The 23,252-nt window shown below is 33.0% G+C and overlaps 1 protein-coding gene across 2 annotated transcripts in view; it reads right to left on the bottom strand.

Moving 5' to 3' along the window:
• The window catches only part of Dtwd2 (DTW domain containing 2), a 105,455-nt gene that overhangs the window by 7,634 nt on the left and 74,569 nt on the right, over positions 1 to 23,252 (bottom strand). For both annotated transcript variants that reach the window (XM_085819049.1, XM_085819048.1), the window contains exon 4: positions 13,032 to 13,227. In XM_085819049.1, coding sequence (XP_085675175.1) covers positions 13,032 to 13,227 — 196 coding nt within the window. The remainder of the gene's footprint in view (positions 1 to 13,031; positions 13,228 to 23,252) is intronic.

Below are 23,252 nucleotides of genomic sequence, written 5' to 3'. Positions count from 1 at the left end.
AATGAGCATTTTAAATATATTTATTAATATAAATTTTCCAGAATTTGATTTTATTTATTTGAATTGCGTTTCTTTCGGAAGAATACTTTGTAACCCAGACTAGGATACATTTGAAAACTGCATATATTAAAATAGAAAATACAGTAAAGCACACTTAACACGCCTTTCAATGTTCTGTTCAGAAATGATATATATAAATAAGAGAGATGTATATATTTTTAACTTAAGATGACTTGCATACACTGCTTTAAACAGTTTTATCATTGTGCCCATTGCTTTACACAATTTTATCCTACATTTGGTTTCTTAAAATGTTATTCATATTTTAGTCAAATATTTTATTTTTGAAATCGCAAGAATCAAATATCATAAGATTAAATAGTTTTAAATTAAAAAAAGTACAAATACTAAATTTTACACAAAAATAAATTTATCTTCAGGCATTCTGCTTCATTCTTGCTCTTTTTCTTTATGCATTCTGCAAGTATATTAAAAAGCATCCAACTTTTCGAAATATCTTGGTATTTCTGACAATCATTTTAAATAAAGTTATCGCCTACTATTTCATAAAGGCCACAAACGGCCAAGCGGTAAAGTTGCTGAACACTGGTAGTTCACTCCGGGTTTCAAATCCCGGTAAATGGGATGGTTACATGGGCATTTTCGTGGGTTTTCTCATGTGTAACGTGTATGCCAGCTGGTTTCCTTAAATTTCTTAACGAAGTCATCCTTCCTTTTAGGAAGATAGCCTTGCTTTGCAGTAACTTAATAACCCAATTCAATCCATTTCATCAGTATTTGGTCAGAGCCTTTAGCAGTCTTTAGAGGCTAAGCATTTTGAAGGTATGAGTTGAAAGGAAAGATTGGTTTCATCAAGAGGTTTTGGTTTATGTAATTATGACAAAGCACACAACTGCTATCTGCCTAAGGGGAAGGGATGCCTTCGCGGAGGACTTTCTGAGGGAAACTGGCTTGGTTACATAGTTACACATGGGTAAAACCACGAAAAGGCCCATGCAGCCAGCCCGTTCATGGGATTCGAACCTCCGACCTAACTACTAGTGTTCAGCGACTTTACTGCTCGGTCACTGTTTCATCAGGAGGAAAAAAAAAAAAAACATCTTTAGGTGACATGCACATACATCATTGGATAAACTCCTGAATCTTCAAATAATTCGACTGAGAAATCCTGGGATTCTCTGTCTATGATACAATATGATGTTCTATAACGTAATTTAAATTTATACAACCCTATAGTCTGAAACCAGTCGCTCTTCACTTTAATCTGCAATGATATCGTTTTTCTCTTTTCTGTTAACACAAGCTCAATTGATGGTATTTGCTGGTGTACACATCCAAGTGTTTTCTCTTTGAACACCTAAATTTTTTGAAGTATCCTGAAAGCATATTCAAAAGCATCTAACATTTTTAAACATCTCGGTATGACTGGGTGAACTTCCTGTACTGCGATTAGAGGCTTAACAGGGCTTAGTGGAGCTATTTAATTAAAGAAACATTGAGATCTAAAACAAGGCCTATTTCGGGCCCATTAAGCAGTAGAACTACCACCTTTCTACCTCAAATAACTTAAAATAGAATAAAGAACTAAAATATGAACTTAAAGTCTAGGAGCTGGTGAGATTTACCAGCTACACCAACAAAAGCACATTATTACATGCTTTGTAAAATATATCACATGTTACTTGCATGCATAAAAATATGTTACTTACACATAAAAAGAAATAAAATAACAGAATATCATAAACATTCTAGTTTTCCTTTAAACAGACATGGGAATTTTAAACACAATCAATATATAAATTCATTTCATTTACAAACACATATTTTATATTTATTTTATGAAATTTGACAATTTCAATTTAGTCACTGTATTTTTACTTAGATCCTTTAGGGTATTAAATTTAGCAATATCTGGAATAAATCTTGAACAATATTTTTTATAGAAGAGTATCTAAACAACAGGTGCTCAATATTGACATTACTCATGCCACATGGACAGGCACAATTTTTAATCGAAAACCTATTGTAATAAAAGGGAAAGTGTCCATGATTAGTTAAAGCTTGGTTTAGATACTTTTCATTTTGGCATCTTTTCTCACTTACAATTGAGATTCAATTAAAAGTGAATCTTCCTTTACAATCTGGGTCTTTCCACTTTGCTTGCATTAGAGTCAAACTTTTTCTTTTCAACAAGGATTTCAAACTGTCAAAAGAAGTCTTTACTTCAAAATCAATAATTTAATTTTCAGTGGCAGCCTTTGCCAATCTATCTGCTAACTCGTTACCAATGATACCAATATGGCTCTTCGTCCAAATGAGTTTAATATCTCTGAAGGCGCTAAGAAAAATGAGCATGTCTTTTATCTGTTTAACCCTTCAGCACATGCGCATCACTGAGCTACGTTAGTACACGTGCGGAACAAATTTTACCCCAGTGTTTGTTTTTTGGAGTTCACCCCCCAACGTATAAATAAATGCATTTTTTTTTTAAATGAGTGTATAAATGACTAACATTCTGTTAAATCTTTTTTCCAGTTTTAATTCGAGATAATCTTACTTTAAGTTATACAAACATTTCTATACTGGTTACCTAAAGCAAGCCATAAAAATCGAAATTTATGCAAAATTACTAACTTATATAAGATACATATATGATTTCTTATATTAGAAAAATCAGTTTTCATATGTACATATTTTTTAAACATAAGTGTTTATTACAAAGAGTGGTTTGATAAAGCACTAGAGGAATATGAAAAGGCTGCATTCTTTACTAGCATTTTTCCTTAAAACTCAATATAATACCATACAATTATTCATATTAAAGAATAGAATCTAAATACGAATATTAAAAAACATAAATAACACATAGGTTTCCCTCCTCCTACCTGAGTTTAATTCTTCAAATAATCTCATTTTGAACAATCCTCATATAGTGTGACAACATATTTTTACAAACAATTTCTTAGGGTGTCAGTCTGCTGCATCTTCTATTCCTGCCAACCTTTTTACTCCAGTTTTGAGTTGTTTCGAGAGAGATAGAATTGCAGCTCTTTTTAGGACATGGTCTTTTGCAAGCTCTAATGCTAAATCTTTGAGAAAAGCTCTTCGGTTCATATTCACTTGGTCGTTATTTGATCGATGAATAATGAAAGCATTTATACCTGCAATGTTCATTAGTCCGAAAAATATCATGAGAGGCTAGCGGTTGCATTTTCTTGAAACAGACTAAGTTCCACATAACTCATCAACAGAATAAACATCACCTCTTGTAAAAATGTTATCATTTCGAGCTTGAGCTGCTCTTTAAACAATGGATCGATGTGATTATCCTCATGCATGGATGATACATCAAGAACCGATTTACTCTTTTTTGAAAATATGAAGTAAGAGTTAATTCTTTACCTCTAAACCCAAAACGCGAAGAGTACAGAAGCCTGTTTTATTTGGCAGAAGTTCTTCTGGAATTTCACCCTTATCTTTTCGAAGTGTCCAAAAACATTGTGCTTTTTCAATAATTCATTGGCCAAAGGAATGCTCATGTACCAATTGTCCATAGTTATATTTCTTTCAGTGCCACTTATGAGTGCAATAAGTCTTTGTACAACATCCAATGCCACATTTGATTGCCTATATAGTCCGACAGGCTGCTGACCTGCATAAATTTCTATGTTGTAAGCATAAAATGTATGAGAATCGCACAAAGCAAAAGTGTTTATTCCATATCTTGGGAGTTTACTTTTTATATAGTGTCTGAATTGACTCCTTTCTCCAAAGGGTTCTAATTTTTCGTCTATAGTACAATATTCAGATAAAGAATATATTTTTCGTATGCTTTTGATAAATATTTCAAAAACATTTTTAATAAGTGCAAGTCCAGCCGTCATCTTTCGCTCTGCTCATAAATTTCTATCATCAAACCTAATACACCTCAACAGGAAGTAGAATCGGTTGATAGTCATTGTTATTTGAAAAATAGTTATTCCACTTCCATCAGCTGACCACAAATCTTTGCTTTGAGAAGTGCTGCTCTCAGCACTCCAGCGTAATATAATAGGAAAAACAACGCCTTCAATTCAGCTACATTTGTCTCTTGTACATCCCATTCTCTAGAGAATTTGTTTCTTATTGATGAAATGTAAATGTTTGTTGATTTCACCAAATCTTCCATTATTTCTTCATCAAAAATTTGCAATAAACAGTTGGATTTTTCAAATTTCTAAAGCTTTTCTTCACACCAGGTAAATGTGTCACTATATTGTGCGGCCGTGTCCGAACGTTTTTCGAGGGTAAGTTTTTACTTCAGATTGCTCCATCTTTTCAAGCATAAAAATCATCTGATGTCAAAGAAGATATGCTCCCTAAATCATGTGAATCATCATATTACTGGTCAGAATCAGTTTTGTGAGCACTTTCAGAAATATTATCGCACTCAGAATCGGAATCTTCAATTTCGCTTCAATTTCGTTTCAACGCTAGCGAGAAGAACCCGTAGTCGTTACTGTTCTTGCTCGTACACACTCATCTCAATGTCTCCAGAAGTGAAAAATTAGTACACACGCGGGGTAGCTACAATCCCATTGCACATTCCTTCCCTGAAAACACAAAATCCGAAAGACACAGGAAAAATTCCTCTGGATGATTCCTTCCTAACCTTGATCTTGAAAGGTACATGAAGTACTATAAAGGTCAAGTACGACCTTCCCTTATTTTCTAAGAAAAGACTACACGTGGGATGGATTTTACCCCAGCGCATGTGCTGATGCGTTAATTAGATCATTACTTGGACAAATACTCATAATTGAAGCAATTGCACTTTCGCAGTCACTATAGATTTCTACAGGATCTATCGCAGAATTAGAAATAAGCCAATACAGTCAAAAGTCGTTAATCCGGACTCGTCGGGACTTCGGCGATTCCAGATTATCTATTTTTCCGGATTATAGATCATCAATTTAAATCTGGTAAGATGCCATGCAGAAATTAAAAAATTAAAAGAATGAAACCGTAATTTATGAAATAAAGAACAATTATGATCTAAAGGGTACAAAATTTACAAAAAGAAAAAGCTTAATATTTATTTGTTTACTTTATTAAACATTTCTTTCAATGTAAGTTGCTTCGTTTCATGTGATAATACTTTCTCTTTAATTCTATTAAACAGACATAATTTCTTGTTTAGTTACAAAGTTCCGCTGTTCAAGTCCTATGATTGCTCTGTTGAGAATACCGACTAATTTGTCAATCGAAAGGTTTTTGTTTTCAATAACCTCTGGGTCACTTTCTTCACTATCGGAAGCGAATTATAATGACGAGGAACTTGATTTAAATCATATCAAGATGAAATACTACACTTAGTAAGGAATTATAAGCCAAATAAAATAAAAACATCTGCCCTGAAGATAAGGATAGTGCTGACAGATCAACTTCCAATTCGCCGCGTGAAATTGATAAACAGATTTCGGATTTCAAAACATACTTTCGCTTTGTAGATACAAATTACATATTAGTAAATATCTATCGGAAATTCTATTTGACATAATCGAAAGTTCAAGCTTACTTTTATGAAATTGCTCTAACAGTCTGTAAAAAATAATAAGCCGGTTCCAATTCGAAGATTAAGGTACAACGCAATATGTAACATTAACTGAATTAGATAATTTTAGCTTAGCTTATACCTCCGTTACACATTACACGCGCATGTGCACAAACATATTCGCAGCCGTAAAGGTCTTACGCACATTCGTAAACACCTGTGCGCATGCGTGAATGCAATGCATGCGCAGAAAGTTTGTAGCTTTGAGATCCGGATTATAGATCATTCCGGATTATGGGTGTCCGAATTAACGCCTTTTGACTGTATAAGGCCTCTCGCAGGGCCACTAACTCTGCCTGATAGACAGAGGCATAGTCAGAAAGTTTATATTTCCTTTGTAAGCTTAGATTTTTATCTGAGAACACACAGAAGGCTGCCCCCACATGACCATTTAATTTAGATAAATCTGTAAAAATCGTGTACCCTGTCATAATGCGAAGGTCTTTATGCCAATTCAACCGTTTGAACAAAGCTGGATGAATGTCTAATCCTTTTTCAAAGTCAAACACTTTAGCTGAGAAGATCTCACTGAAACAATCCACAGTTTTATTACCAGCTTTTAATGTAAAGATAGCATATTCATTCTTTTTCCGCTAAAATATCGATCGGAGGACATCCAGCCAAAATCTGAAGAGCTACTGTTGAAACAGTTCTAAAACACTTAATAATCCTCAATAAAGCGATTCTTTGAATTTGCAAAATTTTGTTACGCATTCGGACCGTTCCAGTCCACCATGGAACTGGTGGACTGGTTTTCTCTTTGAAAACCTAAATTCTTTGAAGTATCCTGAAAGTATATTCAAAGGCGTCCAACTTTATATCTTGGTATGTCTGACAGCCAAATTTCCCTGCAAACTTTTGCTTACTTTTCTCCCTAATTTTATTCTTTTCTTCTACAGTTATTTTTCATGCTCACACAAGAAAATTAAGATTTTTCGATTGCTAGACTTCCATAAATTTTGCATTCTTGTCAATGTTTTTAAAATATCAATTACTTGAATTGCATTTCAGCTGAAGACAGCTTTTAATTTTCTAGTCATTTTAACTATAAATAAAGTTTAAAGCGAAATCCAAAGGATAAATATTTTAATTAAAAGATTTTTTGCTAAATGACAAAGAAATAAAACAGCCCGGCAGTGTTTATTCTGTACCACCGAGTGACCCGATCCTTATATCGGCTGAAACAATCTAAATCATATTAAAGATTATGTTTTTTTATATAATCTATAATGTGAGAGAAAAATTAGCTTCTTAAAGCATTCTTTCTAAGAGGATTAATATAAAAATTTATATTTATATATATATTTTTAAAGCTGGGACTTGAACCAAACTGTGAAACTTTTTAATTTACATGGTAGTTATAATTAAAGTTCCACTTTAAGATGGTCATAAAAGGAAAATTACCGGACCAAATGTTATCAAACTTGGGATTCGTGTAAAGGAGGTCATGGGAATTTATTTTCTGCAGGAAAAAAATAGTTAAAAAACTCACCACCAGGGAAAAATGGCGCTGTATGCAATATTGTTAAATGAAATAAGACATGAAAACATCGGCCTCACATAGTGTTTAATCGTTTCCGAAACGTGTTACAAAGCATGTTCAATGTAGCGTCCAGCATTTTCCGAAAGCAAGTTAAATCCTGTTACTGCATTCTTAACAGCAGCTCTTAGCATATCAGGAGGAATGTTACGGACATGTCAGTGTATCACATATTTCATTTCTGCCAAACTGTTTAGATTATCACCATAAACAGAGCTTTTGAGAAAATCCCATAGCTAAAAGTCACAGAGGTTGATGTCTGGTGGGAAGAGGGAAAGTGTCGGCCTATAAGACGTTCATTCGTGAAATGTTGCCTAAGTAACTGTGTGACACATGTGAGCTGGGGCCCAGCCCTGCATAAGAATTGTAGTATCTAAAATGCCACATTACAGCCGTTTATGTATCATGAAACATTTTAACATTGACTCTAAGCGAGCTGCAATCACAGTGATCCAGCAGTTGACTTCTCTTCAGAGAAAATGGTTCAGTTATGAAACTAGCTGTCATTCCACACCGTATGCAATCGAATGCAGTAGGAAAATGCAATGGAACTAGGTAAATAACATGAGGGATTTCTTTGGCCCAAATCCATTGAAAGCGTTTTGAAAGTATCTTCATGTTTTAGGCCCGAATTCAGGCTTCAAATATTACAAATTAGCGATCTGTAAGAAAACAATTTCCGGATTGTATGCACTTGTGCGAGTAATTTGCGATCTCACATTTTCTAATCGCTAATTCATGGTTTTAACGGACAAATTTCTCCCTTACACGGATGGCGCACTCGACTTTTATCGAATTTAACGCCTTTAAATGGTAATTTGCTTACTTCAAAGTTTCTTAAGGGTATACAACATATTAAACCCGTGTAACAAAAAGTTAAGTTAGATTGCGACCCATATTTCGTTTAACAATATTGCATACAGCGCCATTTCCCCCCTGGTGGCGAGGTTTCAAACTTTCTTTTTTTCGCGGAAAATAAATTCCCATGACCTCTTTTACACGGTTACCAAGTCTGATAACACTTGATCCAGTAGTTTTCCTTTTATGACCGTTTCAAAGTGAAACTTCGACCTTGAATTGATTGGATTATCGAAATATTCAATTTGACATATCTTCTAAGTCCTAGTTTCGACAACAATTCCGTCAAAAATTCCAAATTACTGAAGCTGAAGTAAAAGGCTTAGTATATACAGTCAAAAGTCGTTAATCTGGACTCGTTGGGACTTCCGCAATTCCGGATTATCGATAATCAGTTTAAATTTGGTAAGATGGCCTGCAGAAATTAATAAATTAAAAATATGAAAAAGAGTATCAAAATTTACAAAAATAAAAAGCTTAATATTTATTTCTTTACTTTATGAAACATTTCTTTCAATGTAAGTTGTTTAAGTTGCTTCGTTTTATTAGATAATACTTTCTCTTTAATTCTATAAACAGTCATAATTTCTTGTTCAGTTACAATGTTCCGCTGTTCAAGTCCTATAATTGCTGTGTCCAGAATACCGACTAATTTGTCAATCGAAATTTTTGTTTTCAATAACCTATGTGTCACTTTCTTCACTATCGGAAGTGAATTATAATGATGAGGAATTTGATTTAAATCATATCAAAGACGGAGTACATTGAGATGAAATACTACATTTGGTAAGGAATTATTAGCCAAATAAAATAAAAACAACTGCCCTGAAGATAAGGATAGTGCTGACAGATCAACTTCCAATTCATTGCGCGCAGTGACATTCCCCACCCCTCCCCCCGCATAGCAGCGTGAAATTGATAAACAGATTTCGGAATGGGTAGAGAAACAAAGGATATGCCTTTATCCATTTTTTGCACCAATTCCACTTTTTGTTTGATGGACATCGAAACATACTTTCGCCTCTGAAATTCTATTTGACATAATCTAAAGTTCAAGCTTGCTTTTATAAAATTGCTCTAACAGTCTGCAAAAAATCATAAGCCAGATCCAATTCGAAGATTAAGGAACAACGTAATCTGCAACATTAACTAAAATAGATAATTAGAGCTTAGCTTATATGTCCGTTATACATTAAACGCACATGCGTAAACATATTATGCATATGTGCATGCGGAAAAATATTACGCGCACGCAAGGATGCATTATGCATTGACGCATGCGCAGAAAGTTTGTAGCTTTGAGGTCCGGATTATAGATTATTACGGATTATGGGTGTCCGAATTAACGACTTTTGACTGTATTCACTGCATGTTAATAAAGTAATCAAAGTGTAATAAAAATAGATTATAGAATTTACGCTGATGCAAGTCATTTACAAGTCAACTACTCGGGCAAATGAAGAATCGTTTTGATCCTGAGCTTGTAAGACAAACCTAATATCACTGGATTTAAACACTTCTTTAATCTTTCGAGAACATTCCTTCTTTAGCTCAGATTCCAAGAATATTAAGTGAATACAATTATTGCAAAAGAAATTGAATATTCATTTGCATTACGGCTTGGTAGTTTACTAACGAGTTAGCAAAACTTAAATTTGGCTTTTTGTGTCTAAGAATACAACAATATTTTAAATATTTACAAATAAAATATTAAATTTGAGCCTCACCAGTTGCCTAGCATTTGACGATTGTTAAATACTAATTGTTTGTTGCCAAGTCTAACCCAGGCTGCATGGTTGGTTTTCGTAGTTTTCTAGGTTCCCTTAACAAAGGTTTTCTATGAAAGCATCTTAACCAAATAGCTCCCATGTTCTTTCTATGTTCAAATAACCAACTAACCTAGTTTAAGCGCGATTTTCAAGTGAAATTGCTAGCAAAACCTGAATACTCATTAAAAATCATGTAGCTCGCCAATCGGGAGTAACATGAAAGGTACGGCACCAATAATTGAATTGCTATTACGGTACACTGTTTCTAAACTTAGATGGTCATTCCTTAATTAAATATAATTAATTTGTAACTTCTACTAGCGCCGACGGTAAGAATTGAAGAGCAAATAAATTATATCGTGTGCAGTCTTGATTAATATAAAATTAGAAATATTTGCATTCGGACAGAAAGTTTTTTGAAATATTTGCAATTACCTTATAAGAAGGATTTAGTAATAACCGTAATAATGACTTATTATATTACTGATGATTAGAATTCAGTTCTTGACAATTAAATTCTAAATTAGAATTTTAAGGATACAATGAAAATACATTATGCATAAAAATACATTTTAGGATAAAAAATGAGTTGATTTTTTTATGTTTAAAAACTTCTTAAATTCATTTAGTAAACATCGTACCCTCATTGTTAATTGAATCCAGAATGCTGGGTGTCGTTTATATAATTATTCTTACTTGTCCACAAAACCTGCTGACTTATCCAGCCATTAGGTAGTTGCAGATCATTTCTACATAACCATTGAACTTCCATTAATTCGATCTCTAGAACTTCCATTAATTGTTTATATCATAATTTGACTTTTATAAAAATTTTTATTCTCAATTTTATGTTTCTATAAAAATATACTGTGCTTTAAAAATATGGATGATAGTATCAGCCGCTCTTTCAGCCACTTCATAAGCAATAGCTTGTTCAGAAATAAATTATGCAGTTAACGTCATATATTTCATAAAACGTCATATATTTTCATAAAATTCAAATAAACATCAAATGAAAGTTCTCAGTTTTAGACAATTCGATTTAAACGATGTTAAAGTAAAGTAGCAGAGGATTAAACGCCGAAGATAAAAATTTACTCTTACAAATATTTTTTTAAAAAAGGAAGAAAGAGAGAAATTTTAAAAAATAGTTAAAAATTTGAATAATATCATCTATAATTTAAAAAAAAATAGCTTTTCATATAGTATTAATAAATATTTATTACGCATCCTTGAGGGAAAAATTTTCATATAAATAATTCTCTGTAAAATTTTATTTGAAATTTAAGGTTGAAAATTGGCAATTCACTGTAACAAAAATCCATAAACCACATTTGGCCTTATTATCACTAACATGTAAATTCGTGTATATCTTAGAAAATTTTGAATAAAAAAGTCTAATTTTTTGCAGGTATGCTTAGAAATACACCTAACTTTAAGATAATGGTAAAAATTTTATAGGCCATAATTTAAAATAGTTTTTGAAAAATTTATAAAAATTATTTAAAAATAGAAATTAAAAAAATAAAACACAAAAAATGGGTAAATTTTATTTGGAATGAATCTAAATTTCGAAATGTGAAAGGAAAAATCAAAAAATTTAATAAAAAAAGAGATACAGTCAAAAGTTGTTAATCCGGACTCGTCGGGACTTTGGTGATTCCGGATTATAGATCATCAGTTTAAATCTCGTAAGATGGCATGCAGAAATTCTAAAATTAAAAATATGAAACCGTAATTTATGAAATAAAGAAAAATTATGATCTAAAGGGTATCAAAATTTACAAAAAAAAAAAAAAAAAAAAGCTTAATATTTATTTGTTTACTTTATTAAACATTTCTTTCATTGTAAGTTATGTTTCGTTTTATGTGATAATACTTTCTCTTTAATTCTATAAACAGACATAATTTCTTGTTCAGTTACAAAGTTCCACTGTTCAAGTCCCGCAAATTGCTGTGCCGAGAATACCGACTAACTTCTCAATCGAAATTTTTTCGTTTTCACTAACCTCTTTGTCACCTTCTTCATGTTTTTATCCAATTTTTGCAGGAATTCCACTTTTTGTTTGATGGACATCAAAACATACTTTCGTTTTGTAGATCCTTTGGGAGCTCCAGCATCGGAAATTCTATTTGACATAATCGAAAGTTCAAGTTTACTTTTATAACATTGCTCTTACAGTCTGCAAAAAATAATAAGCCGCATCCAATTCGAAGATTAAGGAACAACGCAATCATCAACATTAACTGAAATAGATAATTTTAGCTTATACCGTCCGTTATAAATTAAACGTGCACGCGAAAATGTATCCTGCACTTGCTCACACGCATCGGCGCAGTCATAAAGGTCTTAGGCGCAAGCGTAAATGCCTATGCGCATGTGTCAACACGGCGCATGCGCAGAAAGTTTTTAGCTTTGAGGTCCGGATTATAGATCATTCCGGATTATGGGTGTCCGAATTAACGACTTTTGACTGTATTAATAAATATTTGCCAAATTCAATTGACAATGAGGAGCTAAAATTTTGAGAGCTAATATTTTAAAAACTATTCGAACAATTTTTACAATTCTGGCATAATTTGAGTCGTAGAATCGAAATATGGAAAAAAATTAGTATGTTATTTCAGAAAAAGTCTGATTTTGTGTCAAAATACCTATGTTAGAATAGTGCTATATATAAATATAATACATATCCTAAGTTGCACTTTTGAGACATGAAAAATGCAGTTTGAATTTTGTCAATCAGCCCAGTAAAATGGGAGATATAGCATTGTCCCCCCCTGTTTTTTTTTGAGCAGTGTACAAATTTTTCAATATTTAACAACAGATGTCTACACATCATTATTGCTATTATTCTTAGGTTTGAACATTTTATGAATTATCAGCTGTATCTGGATAAGTGCAAGCCAGCTTATTAAATCTTTTGTTTGTGCTTATATAAGCAAACTGAAATTTACATTAAGTACTTTACTGCAGCTTTAAGAGTCCTAACAAAAATCACTTATATTTCACATTTAGTCTTTAGTGCTTTATTTTTCAATGCATATGCATGTGTTTACATGCATTTTTATATTAGATATCTGTATGGATTGCTCACACAGACACATTTATTATGTTATGCTATCATTTTTAATTGATTGTTTCTTAAAATTATGAAATAAAAGAAGACCTCTATTAGATGGCACATAAAATGCATTTAAAAACTGAATTTTGTAACTATGTTTTGTATTATTTTAATATTAATATTACCTGCTTTACATTTCGTAATTCTTCACAATTTGCATATAAAGATTTTGCTTGAGGCCATGTTCCATCAAGAATAATTATATTATATGCATCACAATCATCATTTATTAAAGGTAATGTTTCTAAAGCTACAGCTTCAGGACCAGGATAAAACAAAACGGAATTTGGTGACAAAAACACTGATTTTAATCTGTCGTCTCTAAAAGGAAAAAGAATATAATTATCATGTTTTATGTTTTGAATTCTTCAGATAATAAAAAGAAATTTTAATGACACATAAACAAGAATTATACATAAAATACACATGATAACTAAATTTCTCCTCTTTCTGAAATACTACAGATCCATAAGCTGTTCTTGAATTCCTACATATACATATGTATTAGTACAATTTCCTAACAAATAACAGAATGTACAAGGTGTATCAAATATTCTTCAAAGTAAAAAAAGAAAATGAAAAACAAAAATTATGAGACAAATCAGTAAAAAATATTAAATGTAAAAGAATCAACCAAAATTGAGCAATTCTGGTAGAGATAAATGAATTTCAATACATAAGAAATGGAATTTTTAAAGATGAGTTTCAGAACATTTTAGTGCTCTTTCTACTACATAGTTAACAAATATTATTTAAAGCCAAAAGTGATTATGAGTGAATTACATAAAAAATACAGAGTTTGTAGAGAAATTCTAAGAAAAGTTTTGAATTAAGAGTATTACTGAAGAAAATGTAGTTATTAAATATTTGGCTGTATACAGAGATTAAACTCCTGAATTTTTTATATATTACATAAGACTGGTTTTTAGTTGAGGATACATATGATTTGGATTTACACAATCAAGACAATATACAAGGAGAACAATCTCTAGTACAACAACAATAGTAAAAAATATTTAAACTACATTAGTAAAAAAGATTAAAATGAAAATATTATAATTTAATTTAGGGCTAATTTGATATCCTCAAACTGGCATCCTAAACAGTCCAGTGGTTGATGATGCCAACTGCCACACCATTGGTTACAGCTTCAAAGGTCCACAAAATGGATGTTTGTAATGTATAGATTTTTGGTGGTACACAGCACATAAAATACCATTAAGCTGAAAGTTTTCTCGAGAGATTTGCTGCAGGGAAAGACAAACTGAAGACCTTTGCCTCAATTAAAACTGAGATGAAGCTAGGCAAAAGTCGAATTGTCACCTATAAGGGCTGCGACGTCGTGGATGCTTCAGTGGGAACGGAATCAACACTCTTATTGGTGATGCATCACTTTTTATTCACACAACATATCACAGATACAACATTTAATTAATACATTTAGAAAACTATAGTAGATATCCGAGCTGGTGACACGATCAGAGACGTTAACGAAGATGGCACTCGTCATCACTCGACGAACAAAGTCTCCACACCTCAGCTCACTGGCGGAGCTTCCCAAACTCTCTTTCTGACAGGCGTCTCACAGAAATCTCATCTCTTTATGCATGCGTATTACTCAGTTAAGTCGTTGCCATTCACAGTTCTTTAAAATAGGTGTTAAAATGAATTACAGTCCTCGTAGTGTGATCTCTAGTTGAGAGCATCATAGATCTTTCTAGTAGACAGTTCAGGAACGTTCTTTACAGACTAACTCCTTCCGCCTCCAGATTTTGTTTTCCTCGGACACAGAGGAAACAAAACCTTTTTTTTTAAGTTACTACAGGATAAAATACAAGTTCAGGCTGGCGTTCGTGTTGTGGCTACACACAAACACCTGCCGCCTCCAGTTTTTGTTTCTCCGGACACAGGAGAAGTAAACCTTCACAGTTTATGGTTTCAATACAGATTGTTCAACATTTTACCAGTTAATTTTAAACCACACTGTTACAAAGGCTCTCCACTCTCATAACCAGGCCATCATAAAAAGAACACATTTAAAAATACACATACAATATATGAAAAACCAAAACAAAAATTTTTGTCTTTAAGAATAAAACTAACAATTTACTATATAGTATGAATTTTTTTAAAAAAATACATTATACATAATCAAATAACAAGACAACTTAAAAGAAATGATAACTAGTCTATTTAACTGGCATGTACAGAGCTTCTACTTAAGCAGTCTACATTTAAGTTGTCACTTCCGTTTTTATGATGTATGGTAAAATTATAAGATTGCAAGGCTAAGGCCCAGCGTAATAATCGACCATTTCTACCTGCATTATTTTTTAGCCATACTAGGGGATTATGGTCTGTTTGAATGGAAAATTTAGTCTGCCCATCTATATACCCTTTCAGTTTTTTTATTCCATACGGAATTGCGGCACACTCTTTTTCAGTGGTGGAATACTTCCGCTCACTATCAGTAAATTTTTTACTGAGATACAATATGGGATGTTCTTTTCCTTTATCATCCTTTTCGGCTAAAACAACACCATATCCTTGATCTGATGCGCCTGTCTATAGTATAAATGGTTTAGAAAAATCGGGTGCATGTAGCACAGGCCTACTAGATAGCTTTTCTTTTAACGATTTGAATGATTTATTACATTCATCATTCCAAACAATTTTACCCCTTTTGTTATTCCCTTTTAACAAATCTGTCAAAGGTACGGCTATAGCAGAAACATAGGTATCTATAGTATCCAGCTAACCCTAAGAAAGCTCTAATCTCAGTTTTAGTTGTGGGAACAGGAAAGTTTTGAACCGCTTCTATCTTTAGTTCTGCTGGAGAACGTTTTCCTCGACCTACTATGTGACCGAGATATTGCACTTCTTCTTGTGCAAACTTGCCCTTAGAGGGTTTAATAGTTAAATTAGCTTTTCTTATTCTTTCTAAAATTTCATGTAAATGTTGTAAATGGTCCTCCCATGTTTCAGAAAAAATAGAAATATCATCTAAATAAGGGGTAGCATCTTTCTCACATCCGCATAATATTTCGCTCATCATTTTACTAAAATAATAAGGAGCATTTTTAAGCCCAAATGGCATGCGCAAAGGCCTATATACGCCAAAATTTGTAGCAAATGCAGCAATTTTCTGCGCTCTAGGGGTCAGCGGAATTTGCCAATAACCTTTAGTTAAGTCTATCAAGGTGATAAATTTGGCTGCTGCAACAGTTTCAACACATTGCTCTATATTGGGGATTGGGTAGAACTCAGTACGCGTTATTTCGTTTAACTTTCTGTAATCAATACACGGCCTAGGATTCCTACCTGGTGCTTCAACAAGGATCATGGGTGAAGTATACTCAGAGGGTCCTGGTTCAATAATCTTGTATTTTAACATTTTTTCAATCTCGACTTTAAGAATTTCGTTCTATCGATTTGTCATTCTATAAGGCTTATGCTGTACGCGTTTATCACTGATTAGTTCGATATCATGTTCGACTAAATCTGTTTTCCCTGGAATATTCAAAAATATAACAGAAAACTTTACCAAGAACTTTCCCAACTGCAGGATTTGTTCATTACTAAGTCTTTCTTTAAGATTATCTTTTGCTATTATTTCATTAAAATCAAACACATTGGGGTCGGTTAACATATAAGGAAAATCCTCCTCTAATTCCGAGGGTTCAACTATCTCCACGTTGTCAAGGAGCACCATATTCAAAAGTTCAGGTCTCTTATGATAAGGTTTTTAACATATTGATGTGATACACTTTATTCCCTTCCTGATTCCCTTCAAAATTAACCACATAGTTTGTTTCTGATAATCTTTTCTCTATTTTTCCCGGCCCTTTCCATTGAGGAGTGAGTTTATGTGGTTGGTTCAGTGCTAATACTAATACAGAATCTCCTTGCTGGAATTCCCTTTTCACGGCATTTTTATCATACCATTTCTTCCTTTTGTCTCTCACCTCTTCCATTTTCTCTGTAGCTAATTCTCTACTTTTCTTTAACCTATTGATTAATTTAAAAACATATTCTATTACGGTATCTTCTTTTTCCTGAGGATCTAACCATTTCTCATACAATAATGCGACAGGTGCTCTGAGGTTGGTCCCGTACACTAATTCAGCTGGACTAAATCTTGTACTATCATGCGTTAACTGTCCGCAGAGCAAAAGAGCGGCAGGTACTTGTATTTCCCAATTTGGGGCAGCTTCAATACACAATACCTTTAAGACCCTTTTTATTGACCTATGGAATCGTTCCACAGGATTGCTCTGGGGTGGTAAACCGAACTTCTGGAAATTTTTATACCAAACCTCTTAAAAAATTCAACAGTTAAGTGACTCATAAAAGATTTCCCTTGATCAGTCTGAACCTCCCTTGGAAAGCCTATCCGACTAAATACCTGCAAGAGTGCACTTACAACAGATTTCGACGTTATATCCGGTACCGGGACGGCGTCAGGATATTTAGATGCTAAGCACATAACTGTAATAAGATATTTATTACCTTCAGTAGATGTAGGTATAGGCCCGCAAGCATCTATATTAACCTTACTAAAGACTTCCAATATCACAGGTACTATTACCAACGGTGCTTTCTTTTTGTCACTTGCTTTTCCTACACGTTGACAGGAGTCGCACGTTTTAACGAATTCCTCAATGTCTTTATAACAATTTGGCCAGAAAAAATGTCTTAGTAACCGGTCTTTTGTTTTCAGCACTCCTGAGTGACCTGAAGTTCCTTCGTGACAAATTGCTTTAATTTGCTCTCTGAGGTTTTCTGGAACAACAATTAAATGTTCTTCTCCTCCTAACTTATTTACCTTCTTTTTTACTAAAACCCCATTTTTAATCCCATAACTTGTTTTACTTCCGCTTTTTACTAGTTCTAATAACGGCGCAAGTTCTTTACTTTTTTGTTGTTCATCAATAAAAGTACTTGAGTCTATTTGAATCGCAGGACTTGTGGGGACACAAAGGTCGACAGGAGGCAATATCTCTCTGTTTTCAGACCTCTCATGAACATCGTCCTCCTCTTCCAATTCTAACTCATTCTGCTCAGAATTTTGATTTGTCTCACTTAAATTTTCCGCTTCCTTTAATTGTCGTGCTTGAGATCGAGTAACGACCGCATTAACATTACCGATATACGACGAATAATTTTTCTCAGTTCCTCTGAGAAGAGCCGCTATCTGGTTGCCTAGTATATATCGCCCTTGGTCTAAGTGGTTTCTATAACAGCTGCTTTGGTGGTTACAGTATCCAAATCGCATTCAATATCTACTTCTGCAACAGATAAACAAGTCATATGATCATCCAACAAATGTCGAACCCATACGTGTTCCCCCTTCATTCGATCTATGTCTACATATTTCTGACAAATAATATCTACCGTTGCTCCTGTATCTCTTAGAATAGGTACTTCAAAACCATTTACTCTTCCATTTAATGTATAGGGATCTAACAGATTCTTCTCTGATCTCCCGCTTATCCGATACAAATCTGCCTTTTGAGTTTTTAAATTAGGGCACTGAGGACGTAAATGCTCAAAAGATCCACATTCATAGCACTGGAGTCTTCTTCTCCTATCAAAATTCGAGTCTGACTTTTTCCCAACATTGCGTGTGTCATCATCTTTTTTAAATAGTGTGCCTGGAGAGGTTTTTCTATTTTTGAAAACGTTACCAGTGGACTGAAAAGCACCCATTTGTCTACCTGATGTTTTCGTTTTCAGTTCACCCAATTTTGTTTTCCCAACCATCGTCTTTTTTTGCATCTTCAAATTCCTTTATTTTACCCACCAACTGTTTTGGTGAAGTGATCGTAGCCCATTCATTTATAAAATGTTCCTTAAACTCATTAGGCGTGCACCTTTTAATCTGATCTACCAACATTAAATCCTTGAGTTGCTCAAATGTTTTGATTTTTAATCCCTTGAGCCACCCATCTAAAAATGTCTTAATTTCATGATAAAATCGTACCACGTAGAATCCGGACATTTTGAGTCTTAACAAGAAGTTGCCGAAACTTCTCCACACTTAACTTAAATCTTTTAAGTAGTAATTCTTTAATATGTTGGTAATCTCTAGCCTGTTCTTCAGGCTCCCTAGCAATTATATTATTTACTTCAACCGGAAGGACGCCAATGAGATATGACACCCATTGATCCGTAGGCAATTTTAAAACTTTAGCTTGCCTCTCAAAAAGTTCTAAGAATAAACTGATATCATCAGTTTTAAAATTAAACTTGGGCATTAGTTTCTGAAATTTCTGATGAAATACCGTTTCACCTCCAGGTTTAGCAGATTCTGTGTTCTGTTTTGCTTTAAGGCATTCTAGTTCTAACTGTTGCTTTTCAATTTCTTTATTTTGTTGTAGTATCTGAAATTCCCTCTCCCTAGCTTCCTGTTCTAACTGTAATTCTTTCGCTCTTGTTTGCTTCTCTAAGTTTTCCTTTTCTATCCTATCAGTCATAACACTTTCTAACAAATTTTTAACAAATTCTTCCTCTTAATGTTTACTATTCGTTATTAATTGTTTTAAATCTATCACTTTCATATCTTCTAAAGCTATTTCCCCAAGTTCTGAAGCGACAAGGAATAGATCCCTTTTCTTAGCTTTCCCCAAAAATGCCATTTTCACAAAAGTAATTTTTCAAAACAAATAAGAACTCAAATAGTTATTCATAAATAATACACATAAAAATATATCAGAGATTTAAAAACACTAACTTTTCTTCTTTCTTACAAAATTAGGCAAATGAAAATAAAAGATTAATAAAAGCATTAATCATTTTGAATTTATTTCCATTAAAACACAAAACGAATAAACAACCTTACTGAATACTTCATATAAAAATATTAATAACAAATTCTTTTCATCCAGTACAGCCAGACAGAGAAAAACCAGAGTGGCGCCAATAAATATAAACACCTTTAAATAACTATCGTTTTCATGACAGCTACTTCCGTTGGCAACCACATGGCCAACGCAAATACTACGTTAGGCACAGCAGGTTTAAATCAGAACACCATTAGAACTTTTTACTGCTCAAAGCTTTAAAATTAAAAATGAAATGATAAAATTTAACATTCTACTTATCAGAAAATACACATTATATTAAAATACAGCACTGGTGTGCTTTCATGAGAAAACCAAAGTAAGAAGTTTTTAATATCTTCAACAACTTATTTCTTTCACAAGAATTTAACATAAATTTTCTTCTAATGACTTAGAAATGAAAATTGCAATATTGCACTGATGTGCTTTCACATATACACAAAATAAACAGTTCAGATTCTATCACACCAATTTATAACGAAACGTTAAACATAAATACACTGATGTGCTGTTTATTTACTGGAATGGATTTTTCCCATTATCATACAAAAGAAAAATATCTCGTTAGATATATAAATGCAACACTTTGAGATTGTTTAAAAAAAAACTCTTATGCACTGACGTGCTATAAAATGCACTGACATGCTATAAAATGCACTGACGTGCTACGTGCTAATGGGAAAATGTTTTCCCGAATATACCACAAAAGGAAAATATCTTGTTAGATATATAAAACAAACAAATTGAGTGTTTAAACTCGTATGCACTGATGTGCTACTTCTGCTTTGGGAATTTATTTCCCGAATAAGTAATAAATAACTACATTATACACTTCAGGCCTGAAAATGAATATTGTGGAGAACACATATCTGGTCTCTTGTCACACAAATCTCGGTGGGACCTCCAATTTATATATTTTTTTTCGTCTGTGACTTCGTGGATGCTTCAGTGGGAACGGTATCAACACTCTTATTGGTGATGCATCACTTTTTATTCACACAACATATCACAGATACACCATTTAATTAATACATTTAGAAAACTATAGTAGATATCCGAGCTGGTGACACGATCAGAGACGTTAACGAAGATGGCACTCGTCATCACTCGACGAACAAAGTCTCCACACCTCAGCTCGCTGGCGGAGCTTCCCAAACTCTCTTTCTGACAGGCGTCTCACAGAAATCTCATCTCTTCGCGCATGCATATTACTCAGTTAAGTCGTTGCCATTCACAGTTCTTTAAAATAGGTGTTAAAATGAATTACAGTCCTCGTAGTGTGATCTCTAGTCGAGAGCATCATAGATCTTTCTAGTAGAGAGTTCAGGAGCGTTCTTTAAAGGCTTTTTTTATGCTTAAGGTTTGGTTTGGCTTATGTGATTATGGCAAAGCCTCGAGGGCTATCTGCCTAAGGGAAAGGATGCCTTCATGAGGGACTTTCCAAAGGATACTGGCTCATATACACACAGGGACACAAGGTGCTTAAGGGCCTAGGGCATGATGAAAATGGATTCATGATCCTCTAAGATGAGGATAATTAGAAACAACAAGATATCTTAAAACTTCAGCAGAGTTAAATACAAATATGAAAACCACATTTTGGGCATCCATGGGGATAATGTTTATACTGCATGACCAGAACAGCTCTGTTAGGTGCACATGGTTAGATTGCCCCAGCCCTAATGGAATATACAAGAAAAAAATGCAAGTGGTATATTCAAACATCTGAGTTTTCAGAAAGTATAATGCAAATGACAAAAAATTTAAATATTGACATGTAAGCTGATTTGATTGTTAGCATCTAATGACCAAGATCGGTGGATTGTTCCATTTCTGAAATTGCAAAAACCCTAGGGTTTACAAGTACAACCACATTAAGTGTCTAATATGCTGATGGAACAGACTAAGTTTGACACAAACAAATAATTACATTGAGTTCCAACTTAACAACACTAATTGTTTATGAAACGTATCCTAGTTTTTATACGCAATCATGTTAAAAAAAAAAAAAAAAAAAAAAAAAAGGATATTTTGTACAGTTATTTAATTGACAATCAAAAACCATATGAAGGCTGACTGACAAAGACATGCTTTTGTGGAGAATTTTCTAGGGAAAATAGGCCTCATATTTACATAACTCTTGAGGAAAACCACGAAAATGCTTGCACATAGTGCTAAGCTGTAGGGAAGCCTGTGCAACCCAATTTCTAAGTGCCTCCCCTCCCTTTTTCTTTTCCTAGTTTACTTATTCAAAGAAAAATATATATTACTCACTGAACTTCATATGTTAGTCTGAGCATTGATGAACAATATATCTTTGAGAAGGAGAGCTTTCTGACCGTACAATCTATTTTACATTTAGCTAGCTTGCATGGAATAAATTTATTCGCCATCCTATGTAATTTCAGAATATTTTGTAATGCTGATACTTTTATAAATTGAAATTAAAATTTTATTTTGTTTTTTTAAAGATATTTTCTTGCTTATTAATATATATTTGTATTTTCTGTTTTTCTAAGAAGTGAAATATTTAATTAGATTCTGATACTTTGTTTTCATAAGATAAAGTACGGGCCCTTTGTTAAAATTTTCATAGATCACTGCAGCTTATGCAGCTAGCCCATTCACCCGGTTTGAAACTGGGAATGAATTACCAAGTTGATCATTCCATTCACTGGTCTTATCGACCTGAATACAGTGAATCTGAAGAAGGAAATATCTTTCATAATTATAAAAGAGATGATAAATGCATTTCTAAAAAATAGTTTTAAAATATAATTTTGTGGCTCTTTGAAGCTCCTTTTAAAAGATTTATTAACTATAAATATAAATATATACATTGAAAATTACAAAAGTAATAACATATATGTATCTGTAATTATAAGAATACATATGCACGCAAAAAAAGGGCTTGAAAATATATTTAAATAGAATACTTAAATATTTTCCTTCAAATAAATATTAGAATTTACTGACTAATAGCTTCTCATTGACTGTCAGCATCTATTCTCATCAACAAATGAAAACACCCTAGGTACATGCGTACATACATACACATGCATACATGTCACACACACATTTATTCATATGAACCGAATTAAAAATAATGAAATGCCTAACTGGCATTAGAAAATTAACCCAAAAGCAGCCACCTGCAATGTATTTGTAAACTAAAAAGAGATCCTTATACATAAGATGGTTGGAACCATTTTAGTTAAGACTATTTCTCAGAAATTCAGTTACTTTGTATTCATATAACATGACATACGAAATTACAAAACTTAATATTTACAATCATATTCATTGATGTAAAAAATATGTGTCTTTCTACCCTGCCTACTTTCTTAAAATATGTGCCTTTAAAAAAGATTTATTTGAGTAATAGTTATCATTTAATAATTCATTTTCATAATACAAAATTACATGCATTCAAAGAATTCAGATTTTCTAAACTTTCCTGTCTATAAAACTGAATACACATATGTTTAAACGTCCCTCCCCCAC

This window comes from Stegodyphus dumicola, chromosome 6, assembly GCF_044657685.1.
Source record: "Stegodyphus dumicola isolate Sdum_Otavi_A_Nest chromosome 6, ASM4465768v1".
NCBI classification, from domain to species: domain Eukaryota; kingdom Metazoa; phylum Arthropoda; class Arachnida; order Araneae; family Eresidae; genus Stegodyphus; species Stegodyphus dumicola.
The sequence above is the reverse complement of the archived record's forward strand: the minus strand, read 5'-3'. Positions and strand labels throughout refer to the sequence as shown.